At 37.4% G+C, this 14,105-nt stretch overlaps 1 protein-coding gene and 1 long non-coding RNA gene across 4 annotated transcripts; one reads left to right on the forward strand and one right to left on the reverse strand.

Moving 5' to 3' along the window:
- The first annotated feature begins 1,436 nt into the window (after positions 1-1,436).
- LOC145009240 (disease resistance protein RML1A-like) lies at positions 1,437-6,900 on the forward strand. The gene is made up of 6 exons (XM_078967933.1): positions 1,437-2,078; positions 2,528-3,662; positions 3,762-4,160; positions 4,262-5,125; positions 5,217-5,851; positions 6,622-6,900. The coding sequence occupies exons 1-5, from the start codon at positions 1,561-1,563 to the stop codon at positions 5,844-5,846; spliced, it is 3,546 nt and encodes a 1,181-aa protein (XP_078824059.1). The 5' UTR covers positions 1,437-1,560; the 3' UTR covers positions 5,847-5,851; positions 6,622-6,900.
- A 138-nt stretch (positions 6,901-7,038) lies between these two features.
- On the reverse strand, positions 7,039-10,052 carry LOC145011694 (uncharacterized). Of its 3 annotated transcripts, none has more exons than XR_013664231.1 (8): positions 9,937-10,052; positions 9,638-9,835; positions 9,405-9,536; positions 8,935-9,102; positions 8,268-8,804; positions 8,085-8,168; positions 7,470-7,559; positions 7,039-7,287 (listed from the first exon to the last, which is right to left on the reverse strand). It is a non-coding gene; the product is annotated as an uncharacterized LOC145011694 (long non-coding RNA). The 3 variants fall into 3 exon arrangements; XR_013664229.1 differs by having other exon boundaries at positions 7,470-7,565; XR_013664230.1 differs by having other exon boundaries at positions 7,470-7,565; positions 8,268-8,813.
- Between the last annotated feature and the right edge of the window lie 4,053 nt (positions 10,053-14,105).

A 14,105-nucleotide genomic window follows, 5' to 3' on the forward strand; every position in this document is an offset into this window, starting at 1 on the left:
TTTATGTTTTTATAATTGCCAATCACATGTTCACAATAATACAAGTTCACTATAAAAAATACAGAATTAAGATGATAATTCATAACTGATAAATAAATAAATAAATAAATAAATAAATATATATATATATATATATATATATATATATATATATATATATATATATATATATATATATATATATATATATATATATATATATATATATATATATATATATTCTAATAGAGAGGTAAATGTCATAACATATACTAACATGATAAATGTCATGACTCATACCATACTTACATGATAATTGACAACATAATAACATTTGACTTATCATAAATTGAAAAAGTTGGATATGCTTTTAAATCAAATAATTTAAACCTCAAATATTTGAACTTGCGACCCCTCCTATAAGGAGCCTAAGCATTATTCGGTGAGCTAAACATTGCATTCTCATTACTTATATAACCAATATTATCAAACATTAATTCATTGCTCATTTGGAAGACACAAATATAAATTGAAGTTTTTTGTGTTTTTGATCATTCAACAAGTTCAAATCTTGAAGGATCTTGTGTAATAGAATTTTTTTCCTTTTTTTTTTTTAAATGGTTGACTGTGTATCAGTTTTATTTAATTAATATGTTTATAACCTCTTTAAAAAATTGGTTGTGTAAAGAATCATAAAAAATATTAAAGTGATGGATTTATCGTAAAAAAAAAGGAAAAGGGAAAATGGTGGTGTAAACAATAAAAATGGCATAGAATAAAAAAAATGAGGGATTTAAAGTGTAAATAAATTACTTTTGTTATAATCTGCTTATGAAGAACGAAGCATCAGCCAATTTTTTTTTTTAAAATCTATTGCATATCTAAATAAAATAGGGGTATAGTTGTCAGACTCTTAATTTAAGTGCATTAATCATCTTTGGTGGAAAAATCATTGTCCATTTAATTATATATTTTTTTCAACATATTTAATTAATACTTAATTCTTCAATTAATTTATAATATAAAAAGATTAAAAGAAACCAGCAAGGAGTTTTTTTACATTGATTAAGAACCAAATAACAAATCGAACTATCGTGAGTGAAAAAATAAAATTAGGGATCAAATGCATATATTACCCAAACAATATGGACAATTCAGGTAATTTACTTTAATGTGAAGAAGTGAAAAACATAGTGCCAATTTTATCATAGTTAATTTTATCAAAATATTATATATTATATATATACTAATATACGCCTTGTAAAACAATAGATTATCACGTTTTTAATAGTATCATTTAAGTAGTTATTAACTATTTATAATACTCTTGAATTAATTAGCCAAAATTCAATATTTTCTCAAAGCTAAAATATCATATGTTATGTTTGCCTTTTCGAAAAGCCAAGAAACAAGCCAGCTATACAACAAAACAAAATTTGACTTTGGTAAACGTTGACTCACCTACCAAACACGAGACATTCATCTCGAATTTCGATCTATGACAACCAAAATCAGAAGCAACGAAACTTATAATTCCAGCTGATCTGATCAGATACACTCTTGTAATTCTTTTCAACTTCCATGGCCATCCTCACTGAATTACCAGAAGAACAAGAAGCGGCAATAACATATGATGTTTTCCTGAGTTTCAGAGGGAAAGACACTCGTCTGGGTTTTATGGATCACCTCTACCAAGCTTTGGTGAATGAAAACATCTCTACCTTTCTTGATGAGGAAGAGGTTGAAACTGGGGAAGAACTTAAACCCGAGCTTGCAAGAGCTATAAAAAGCTCTCGTGCTTCCATAATTGTGTTATCCAAGAACTACGCATCTTCAACATGGTGTCTGGACGAGCTCGTGATGATCCTTGAGCAACGAAGGGTCTCTGATCATACTGTTCTCCCTGTTTTTTACAACGTCGAGGCGACACATATCAGGAAGCAAGAAAACACTTTTGGAGAAGCGTTGTTTGAACACAAACAGAGGATTGAGTCCGAAAAGGATGTGGAGAAGAAAATTCAAGGTGCTCGTAAGTTGGAGATGTGGACGAAAGGACTTACAGAAGTTGCTGATCTGAAAGGAAAGGATGCAACTGGAAGGTAAAACTTTTATGCTTTATTTCCGCAGAAGTCTTATCATTTTGTATCGTCGAGTATAGACAAGATAGATCATACTATCAGCCTATTCAGGATGCAATAGGAAACAAAGAAAAGTAAAAGGGAATCAATCAAACTGGTGTAATAACAAACAACTTTGCTAACCGACACCTTGAGAATCGAAACAGTTTTAAATAAAACTATCATCTTGAATCTTGTTGAGGCCATCTGATGATATTAATTCATAGCACTTTTGTCTGTCTAAATTTTCCGTTTCAATCAAGCTCTCAATCAAACCTTTTATGTCTTGTAACATCCAGGAATTCATTCGGGTCATAGTGGAGTCTTGCATGAAATAGATTCGAAGGATTCAAAAGACTAATTATCGATTAAATTTATTAATTTTGATTTACATGGGTTGACTTGTTTATCATATTTAATTCAATTTTCAGACGAGAGACTGTATTCATTGACGAACTTGTTAAGGAAATTAGTAGTAGACTGGAACTACACACACGGACTAAAATCCCCCATCTAATTGGGGTGGACATGTCTATTCTTACCATAAGTTCCTGGTTGAAAGGAGGATCATCATCAAAATCTGCTGAAATTCTCACAATATGGGGAATGGCGGGGATCGGAAAGACAACTTTGGCAAAATATATCTATAGGTTGCACTGCCATGAATTTGAAAGAAGTAGCTTTGTTGAAGAGATCGAAAGAAAATGTGCAGAACAAACATATGCACTACTTGATTTACAAAAACAGCTTCTTAGAGATCTTCTTAGGAAAAGAAATATTGAAGAACATGATGTAGATGTGTGCACATCTAAGATTGAGAAAGCATTACTTAATAAACCAACACTTGTGGTTCTTGATGGTGTCGATAACTTTGAGCAGGTAGATGTGTTGATTGGCACAAAAGGTTTTCATCCAGGAAGCAAGATTATATTAACAACCAAAGATGGGCCGTTAACAGAAAAAAGTGCAATTTTTGGCATAAAAGTACCTCCAAAACATACAAAGCATGAACTTTATGGTTTAAGTGCTACAGAATCTCTAAGACTTTTATGTTGGCATGCATTCGGACAGTATGATCCTAAGGAAGGTTATGAGGAAGAGGCAATAAGAGCTTCAAAGTTTTGTGGAGGACATCCACTCGCGCTTAAGGTTTTAGGTAGTTCCCTAAATAATGAAGATGTGGGGACATGGAGTGAGATCTTTGAAATGCTAGCGACGGGAGAATTCCATACTCATGTACGCAAGGTACTCCAGATTAGCTTTGATTCTTTGCCATTTGAAGATTGCAAAGAATTGTTTAAGCATATTGCATGTTTTTTTGTTGGAAAAGATAGAGAAGTTACTGAAACAATATTAAAGGAATGTGGTAGTCGCACATCATATGGGATCAAAAAGCTCATCGATAGATGTCTTCTCACGATTGGGGGAAGAAATGAGTTGAGGATGCACCAATTGCTTCAAGAGATGGGGAGAGATTTAGTTCGCAAGGAATCACCTGAGAAGCCATGGAAACGTAGTCGTGTATGGAATCATGGAGAGTCGCTTAATTTGTTGAAAGAAGACAAGGTAATAAAAATAACATACTCTTCATATGTAATCATTATTTTTGTTTCATCTATTAAAGACTATGCATATAAGGCTATCCATCATTATCTACATGATTAGGGTACAGGAAAGATCCAGGGTCTTGTCCTTGACATGAAAATGTTGGAGAAAGAACCTTTACGGGGATTAAGTGTTCCAGGGCATGAATTGGAAGACAATGATCCAAACATGATTTTTGGAATAGGCCCATCAAACCATAGCATTCTAAAGCTCCCATCTTCTCATTGCAAGAAAATTGAATTGAGAACAAATGCATTACGGAAGATGGATAAACTAAATCTACTCCAACTCAATCATGTAAAGCTCAAAGGATCCTACAAGAATTTTCCAGAAGGTTTAAGAGGATTGTGTATGCATGGCTTCCAATTGAAATACATACCTTCAGACTTACCGATGGAAAATTTGGTTGCTCTTGACATGTCTTACAGTAATCTCACACAGCTTTGGAAGAAACCAAAGGTATTGAATTCACAGATTTAATTTACTTCAATTCAGTTTTTAAATGATTATATAATATCTTCCTAATACTGTTCTTGATTGAATGATCTTCAATGCATCAGATTCTTGTGTCATTAAAGATTCTTAACCTGAGTTACTGCAAGTTTGTTAGAATTGGTGGCTTCCCTGGGCTACCTGCGCTTGAGAGATTGATATTAGTAGGATGTGAAAAGTTGACAGAGGTGTGTGAATCAATTGGTGGATGTGATGAACTTGCTTTTCTTGATATGAGCTACTGCAAGGAGCTTCAAAAGATTCCAAGCAGCATCGGCAAGTTAAAGAAACTTAAAGTTCTATCAATAAACGGTTGCATAGGCGCAAGTGCCTTTTCCAGTGAGATGAAAGTGCTAAATGCAGACGATATTAGCATGAAAACTGATAATTCTTTCTCTTCGCTTACAAATTGTATACCAGCAAGTCCAAAATCACTTTTGCTTTCGTTGGCTCCATCATTACTATCCTTGTCACTTAAAAATAATAATTTACGGACTGAATCCTTTCCAAAAGACTTTAGTAGCTTGTCGAAGCTGAAGGAATTATATTTAGATCGAAATCCAATTGATTCTTTGCCTGATTGTGTGAGAAGCCTTATCAGGCTCGATAAACTCAGTCTTACAGGATGTTCAAAGTTAACATCAGTTTGCTGCCCCATAATTAGTACACTCAGAGATTTGCGCGTGGATGACTGTCAATCACTTGTTAAAGTAACATTTCATCCAGTAAAGCAAAATCCAGATATTTGTAATTACCTTATGTCAGATTCGGTAACTGAAGTTGAAGGGCTAATCAAAATCCAAGATTTAGCGCAAATTGATGAAAAGATACTATGCAGTTTAGGGTGGACAAATTTACAGCACGTGAAATATCTCGATCTAAACATCTGGAATTCCGATTCATGGATAAGTGTAAAGAAACTTCCGATCCAGGTTCTTTCTCTATCTCTCTCTCTCATATGTAGAACACAACCATGAATTAATGCTATAAACTTATTATATCCAATTTATATGTTGAATGCAGATGTATTTTGAATTTGGAATATTCAGCACATGTTTTCCTGGGGAAGAGCTTCCAAATTGGTTTGGTAACAGAAGCCCTGGATCATCATTATCATTTACTATTCCATCATCTCCAGTGAATAAAAGTCTTCAGGGATTAAATATAGGCTTTGTGCATATGTTTCCGGGTACAGGACGGGTTAGTGTTTTAGGGATAAAAGTAAGGAATGTGACAAAAGATCGCAGCTGGACATATTATGGTGTTGTATTTGCTATTCAAACAGCGAATGGAGGTTTAGTTTGGTTAAGCCATTGGATGTTTGCTAACAACGAGCTTGAAGCTGGTGATGAAGTTAGTATTAACATAATAGATGATGAGGAAGAAGATGTAGAGCAGGATGGTGTAATAGTAACGGAGTGTGCAATAAGCCCTGTATACACTACTGGAGACAAAGAAGAAGATCCGTTGGGTTATTACAAGTCATGGAAAGTCATGGTTGGTGAATACGTCCCACATTTGGAATTCACAATAGGAAATTACCTCATTACAAGAATGACCAAATATATGTATCGTCGTGGAAAACATAGGCATAGTTGGAGGGGCATAAAACCCATGCATAGAGCTAGATATGTATATGGGGTTTTGCGATAACAAGTGTAAGTATTTTACTAAAATTTATCATCAGAGGCATCGCATAGAAATGGGTTATGGGCAAATAATTATTGACTATTAGGTTGTAATTCCTTCCGTACCCTAATTGACTATTTCTCTCTATTGTGACTGCTCTATCCTCCCGATATTTTTCAGAACATAGATCCCCTAATTCCCCTCGCAGAACACTACTAGAATATTTGGTTTTACCTACATAATATTTCCTACAAAAGTGTTTTGTAGGAAATATCCATCGAATTTCCTACAAACTTAGACAAAAGTAGAATCTAACAAAATTCCTACATATTTCCTATGGAAGTAGATATCCTAAAGATTTTGTAGGAAAAGCGTTGGAAGTTTCCTACAGAATACCAAAAAAATATTAATTAATATAAAATTACTATTCTATTGGAATTTTGTTGGAAATATAATGGCAGGAACTGGATATTGTTTCCCACTTCTTTTTTTTTTTTTTTTTTTTTTTGCTTTTTGCCTCCTTTTGCTTTGCATTCCCCCCTTTTTCAAGTATTATTATTTTATATATTATTATAATAATTATAATTTCATATTACTATTAATATAAATATAAATAGAATTATTTGAGACTGTTTCCTGTACTGGTCATTGATTCCATATGTATTTGGTCCATTAGAGTTATATATACTTAGGTGATGGCTTGTTCAGTCAACCAAATAAAAGTTAAAGGGGGAAAAGGAGTTAGAATAACTATAAAGGAATATTCTAATTTTATTTCTAACTTATGGTGTTGATTCAGGAAAGAGAACTAGAAAGCCTTCCGCAGCCATTGTATCTGAATCCAGCAGAAAAGAGAATATCTTGTTTAGACATTTTGATGTAAAAAGAGCATTGCTTTAAATAAGAACCATGTTCATTTTCATATGCACATTAGGTGTTTGGTAAAAGTTCTCAACCATATCTTTGTTACTTGTGGTATTGATATTGCTAGTTTTAAATATTGGGATCGATCGATGTTGAATATTTGGCAGGAGATGGTATGTACAAACTTGTTTCTATCACTGGAAACTTGTATTCATCACAATTGTCCAGGTTTGTTGGTTGTTTAACCTTGTATAATGCTTAAATATGATGTTATTACATAAACTCCACATCTCTCAAACCACAGTGTATGGCATAGATTGAAGACCCCCCCCCCCCCCCCCCCCCCCCCCGAAGTACTCTGCTACATTCTCTTTTTCGTGCACGTCAAAAGCAAATAGGTTAGGAAAGATGATTTTAGAGGCTCATTACAATTACAACAACACTGATTATTCCAGAATTTTTATCCTCTCCATTTCACAAATTTCTTGTCATCAATCCAAATGCATCTATATTATTCGAGCTTAGCTGAAAGACAGCATCAAGTGTTCTAGCTCTTTCAAACTTCACACTGGGACTTTGAAAATCTCCAAGAAGCTAGTCTCTTTTAAAATAAAAAAAAATAAAAATCAGTTATCGGCTTTCATGCACTTATCTTTTTCATAGAATAGCCCCCCTTAGCTTCTGAAGTAGAATTGATTGTATTATATTTATGCTATCAGTAATTTCTTTCATTTTAAATTTGCTGTGAATAAATTTAAGTAAATAGATGTGTAACGTTGTTACCTCAACTAGCCAATCGATGATAATGCCTTTCATCCTGTCTGTTATGTCATGTTGTTGTGACATGTATGTTGGTGAAAAACATGTTAATACCTGCAACTTTATTGGAAAATGTCATTCATTTTGGTCAAGCAGAAATGGGAATTTAAATATGTCTCATTCTACATTCAATCCTTTTCTTAATAACGCATAATACATTGAAAAATCTAGTAAATTATACCTTGTGTTTTCAACTTCAGATTAGGACATTATACTTTAAAAAGAGATGAAAGTAGGATGCTATAAACATTATGCTATTTCTTGCAATTAATTCAACTTTCACCTATTTTCCATATTAAGGCATTATATTTCAAAATTTTACTCATACATACCATCGTACTTTCAATTTTTTTTTATAAGACATTATACTTAGGTATTTTTGCCCCCAAATAGAATTGTAATCAGTTTGCCAGTTTTGTCCATGTGTATGGAATGTATGGTTCCCCACTACTCATTTTTTACTTCTAGTTGAGACACAAATCTTCCATCAATGAATGCCCATGAATACATAAAACAAGAATCCTAATGACAAATGTGCATATAGACAAATTAAAAAAAAAAAAAAAAAATTAAATCTACCTCTTGCTTTTAGTAGTGGGCAAAAAATTTATCAATGTACTCAATCGGCATGTTCAATGTCCAAAAGCGGCTCCTTGTATACATCTTCATCCCGAAATAAGGATCCAATACTTTTAAGTTATTTTCAACTTAAAAGAAGAAAAGAGCAAGAAGATTAAACCCAAAGATGAGAAAATAAATTACCATCGTCTCTATGTCATCCAGCATAGCTTCTGTATGTTGAACAAACACTGGTGCATTGAAATCATCTTCAGCATCAATGATGCTCAAGTTTTCAGTCTCAATCTCATAAGAGATAATTTGGAATTTTAGCTTTTTACCCTGTCATCAAAAGGAAGTTGATGTATACAATATGCAAACTTAGATATAACATAAAAGCAATCAAAATAGGGCTTAAAGTCGCTCAAACTGTAGGCAGATTCTTACAATCTTTAAAAAGAAATCACAATGTATCCACAAAATCAAGAAATAAGGCCTTTTACAGACTTAGTAATGGATCAACTGGAACAAGTTTCTTACTAACCATGGGTTTTTTTCTAGAAAGAAAGAATATCAACATGGGTACTTGAGGAAAGAGAAGATCATTGTTCACAAAGGTTAATGGATGAATAAGAAAGATACAAAAGTTGATTTTATCACCCTGGTAAACCATTAGCAGCATAAGGATATGCTGGTGGAGCTCTGATGATGTTCTTGTTGATATTACTCAATGCTCTCCTCCTGTAAAGCCTAAAAGTATCAGATTTAAGTAGGTTTATAAGAATCTTTCCTTATTCAGACATTTTATCAAACAGGTAGTCTACATGTACTGAAGAAAGAACTACTACTTGTGGATCTTCATTTCAATTACCTAGTGTTCTTGTAGGGCGGATTACATTTGTTTTCTCTGGAAGATTTTCATTTGTTTTCTCTCTCCTGCCACCACAATGCTCCCATATTTCATAATCACCAAACAGATGTTGGGTAGGGCATTCAGGCATTTGAACATCCACAAATAAAGATCTTTGTGTTTCCTACACTGAAGGAGAGAATGAAAATCAGAACATATACATGGGATTTGAGTGCTCAAAGGACGGAGATAAAACAATGAAATATGCTCTGAGATGTTGTGAACCTATTATTACAAATCTGTATCTTTCTACATGACATACTTTACTTACTCATCTAGATTCTAGCATGGTTTTGGTGTTAATTTGTATGAGGAAACAATTGAGACATGCATAAAAGTGACGATGCAGAAAACTATGGGTTCGTTTTTCTGGTGATTAGAAGATTAGCTCATAAGTTCACAGATAGTAAAAACATGGAAAACAAAGTAACCTCAAAGAAGAGACAAGACGAACAGCTCTTAAGTTCAATAAGCTCATTTAGGTTGGTCATGTGGTAGCCTTGGACTCAACCTTGTTATCTCGAGGCAAAATTGATACCAAATTCAACATCAGATGCCGATACCTGATATGAATCAAAACCACGAAATTAGTGAAAAACTTCCCTACAAAATGGTGTTAGATAGGATTAGTGGCATGAAGTGAACAAATCAAAAAACATGTAACCTGAAATTGATGCTGCGTGAGAAAGTTATAAGAGCTTTCTCTCTGTTTCTAAACCTTGTAGCATGCAGTTGTAGAGTCTTGTGTGTTTTCTGGCTTGTCTTCAAACCAAGCAGAGTCCATAGGTCTCTCCGGTGCGTTTCATCCTTCTTTGCAGCCGGAACCTCTACGTCGGGAACTTAATTACGGACTTCCAAAACACTTCATGTATTATATTATCATCATCAGACTTTAGAATCGATTTCTATTTTTAGGATAATCGTTGAAGTCAACAAAATTAAACGATGGTATAAAAATCTAACCTGTAGCCAGCAAGAGAGAGAGAGAGAGGTTGGCCGTCGTTCACGTACCGAGAGAAGGAGGAGCACATAATTAATCCAGATGTCCCGCCCACGAGGCCACGACCCTTAATATGTTGATTTACACAATTGCTCTTACAATAATAAATTGAAAAATAAATATTTTACCGACAAATTACGGAGAGAATTGTAAATTTGTTGATTTCCATCAATAAACATCGGTATATTTATCTCCCACCAGCTTTGGAGAATTGTAAGTTGCCAAGTATTGTGGAGGATATCCATTGTCTCTTAAAGTTTTGGGCAGCTCATTAATTAATAAAGATGCAGCCATATGGAGTGATGTCCTTGAAATGTTGGAGGAGAAAGGATATTTAACAGATGTACAAGATGTGTAACGTCATAAATTCCGAAACGAAAATTTTTTCATTTTTACAATCATCAAAACATTAAGTAATAAGTTTAGGTTCCAATGTAACAATTCGTCACGACCGATTACATAACAAAAGATCACAAAATAGTTTCCCCGAGTGTGTGTACGATCACACCGGTGCCTTCCCACGGTCCTCGCTAGTACCTAAAACACATAACACAACAGCTATAAGCATAAATGCTTAGTGAGTTCCCCAAAATACAACCTACGCACGTACGCCTTTCCAGGCCTCGACCTTCCGGTCCATGTGTCTCAGGGGACTTCTGTCCCGACTGGGTAAACCTTCTGGTCCTACCCACGTCAACCTTACGGTCCATATAACCACGCCTTCCGGCCCATAACATGTTGCCTTCCGGCCCAAATCAAGCATATCATACATGGCACATATAACGAATAACTTATCACACATAAGGCATATATCTCATATCATATTCGACATTCCGGTCACACAGTCAAACCCTTCAGGGTACAGTATAGTGAGAAGACTCACCTCGTGGAAAGTCTAAGATCTCGTGTCTTGCTATCACCGAATCCAAATGACGGTTCAACCTCGCCTATACATAAAAATATCATTTAATACACAAAGACTTCCACCACTAAAACTTACCCCTTATCATCATTCCTGAAAGGGTAAAAGACCATTTTACCCTTCCTTGACCTAAAGTCCTCAAATTGACCAAAACCTTAAAAGTCAACAAAAGTCAACATTATAGTACGCGGGGCGTACTGATAGATGTACGCGGGGCGTACATCGCCAACCTCCCCCTGGATCGGGGTCTCTACCCAGTACGCGGCGCGTACTGGGAGTTACGCCCTGCGTAACTGCTAGATTCAACCACCCTCCATTTCTGGTCTTAATCGGTTAAGCCAATACTACAACTTCTAGATCCGAATCTTTCAGTGTGTCTACATCCATAAAGTCGAGACCTTTAAGCCTTGGCATGGCTGTAAAGGCTCCATCATCACACAACAACCTTTTATTCAAACTCATGGACCTAGATCTCATGTATGGTGCAATACCCATGACCAAGATGCCATTTTTATGAGTCTACAACTCCAATAGATCAGAAATATGAAGTATCTAGGCTTATGGAGGCCATTTGCACAAAAGTCTCCACCTTTGGGGACTTAAACCCTAGAAAATGATACCTTAAGCACATAACATAAACCAAATGGCAAAATCCGAACTTTTTACCTGAAAATGAAGCTTTAACCCTTGCAAAGTTCAGATCTACTCTTGAGCACCACTTCTAGCCTCTCCAATAAGCTCCTCTTCTCCTTTGTAACCTTGGAATAACACCAACAAGCTTAGAATGCACACACAAAGGCTTAATGACGATGGCACACACTATTTAGGGTTTCACTCTGAGGGATGGTGGCTGAAAAGTCCAGCCACACATTCCTTTTATAGCCCCAACAAAGGAAATTAGGGTTTGGGTCTGAATGAGTTACGCCGGGCGTAACCTTGGGTACGCCCCGCGTACCTGAGGGAAAACGCATCCAAAATGAGCCACGCGAGTACGCGCAACGTACACATTGTACGCCCAGCGTACTCGCCTTCCGTGCAAACCCTAAATTAACATTTAAATCCAAAATAGAAGAATACCTGAATTCGGGCTGTTACAATTCTCCCCCACTAGAACCAGACTTCGCCCCCGAAGTCTCATAATGAAAACAACTCTGGATACTGATCCCGCATCTCAGACTCAGACTTCCATGTAAGCTCGGACCCCTTCCGATGTTGCCACTGCACTTGTACCAAGGGTACTTCCTTGTTCCTCGGAACCTTAACTTTCCGATCCCTGATCACTACTGGTCTCTCGGCATAATTCAGGCTCGCATCCACCTGAATATCCCCTAATGGAACCACCGCGATTCGTCGGCTATACACTTTCTCAACTGCGACACATGAAAAGTGTCGTGAATCTACCCCAACTCTGCTGGCAAGTCTAAACGGTAGGCTACCCGACCTACCCTCGCGATCACACGGAAAGGGCCAATATATCGGGGCCCCAATTTGCCCCTCTTCCTGAACCGAATCACTCCTTTCCAAGGAGAGACCTTCAGGAACACAAGATCACCAACTTGAAACTCAAGCTCGGACCGTCGTCTGTCTGCATAACTCTTCTGTCGGCTCTGAGCGGTCAACAACCTCTACCTGACCAGCTGAATCTGCTCGGTCGTTTGAAGTACGATCTCCGTGCTACCCATAACCTGCTGTCCTACCTCACCCCAACAGATGGGGGTGCGACACCTCCGCCCATACAACAACTCAAAGGGTGGCATACCAATGCTCGAATGATGGCTGTTGTTATACGAGAATTCTGCTAAAGGTAGATAGGTGTCCCAGCTTCCTCCGAAGTCCAACACACATGCCCGAAGCATGTCCTCGAGTGTCTGAATCGTACGCTCACTCTGACCGTCTGTCTGGGGATGATATGCAGTACTGAAATGTAACCTAGTACCCAACTCCTCATGAAACTTCTTCCAGAACCTGGAAGTGAAACGCACGTCACGGTCCGAAATAATCGATATCGGTACTCCATGCCGAGATACTACCTCCCTCACATATAACTCGGCCAACTTCTCTGCAGAAGATCTCTCGCTGATGGCTAGAAAATGAGCGCTCTTCGTCGGCCTATCCACGATTACCCAAATCGCATCGACTCCCCTCGCAATCCGCGGTAACTTGGTGATGAAATCCATAGTAATTTGTTCCTACTTCCATTCGGGAATCTCTAGCGGTTGCAGCTTACCGTGTGGTCGCTGGTGCTCGGCCTTGACCTGCCAACAAGTCAAGCACCTCTCGACAAACCAAGTGACATCCCTTTTCATACAGGGCCACCAATACTCCTTCTTGAGATCCAAATACATTTTCGTAGCACCGGGATGAATCGAGAATTTCGATCGGTGTGCTTCCTCCATCAAAATAGTACGCGCACTGCCCACAAACGGTACCCAAATCCGACCCTGAAAAGTCATAAGCCCTCGTCCATCCGTGACAAATCCTGATACCTGACCCACAACCCGCTCCTTCTTCTGATGTTCTAGCTTTGTAGCCTCCACCTGAGCTCCTTGAATAATATCCAGAATCGGGGTCATCACCGTCAACCTCATACAAATATCTCGGATTGGGGCGCTTTCCGCCCTACGGCTCAACGCATCGGACACCACATTAGCCTTGCCCGGGTGGTACAGGATCTCACAATCGTAATCCTTTACCGCATCCAACCACCTTCTCTGTTGCATATTCAGATTTGGCTGATCCATCAAGTACTTCAAGCTCTTATGGTCCGTGTATATCGTACACCGAACCCCATACAAATAGTGTCGCCAGATCTTGAGGGCAAACACCACCGCCCCCAATTCCAGGTCGTGCGTGGGATATCTCGACTCATGAGGCTTCAACTGTCTCGAAGCGTACGCTATCACATGACCCCTCTGCATAAGCACCGCCCCCAAACCCGATATAGAGGCATCACAGTATACCACAAAATCCTCCATTCCTTCTGGGAGTGCAAGCACTGGAGCCTCGCACAATTTCTGACGAAGCGTCTCGAACGAGGACTGCTGCTCCGGTCCCCATGAAAACGTAACACCCTTCCGGGTCATTCTAGTGAGTGGCATAGCGATCTTGGAGAAATCCTTGATAAACCTGCGATAATATCCAGCCAAACCCAGAAAACTCCTGATCTCGGTGGGCGATCTCGGCACCTCCCACCTAAACACTGCCTCAATC

Source organism: Lactuca saligna, chromosome 8, assembly GCF_052625555.1.
Source record: "Lactuca saligna cultivar CGN05327 chromosome 8, ASM5262555v1, whole genome shotgun sequence".
NCBI lineage: Eukaryota > Viridiplantae > Streptophyta > Magnoliopsida > Asterales > Asteraceae > Lactuca > Lactuca saligna.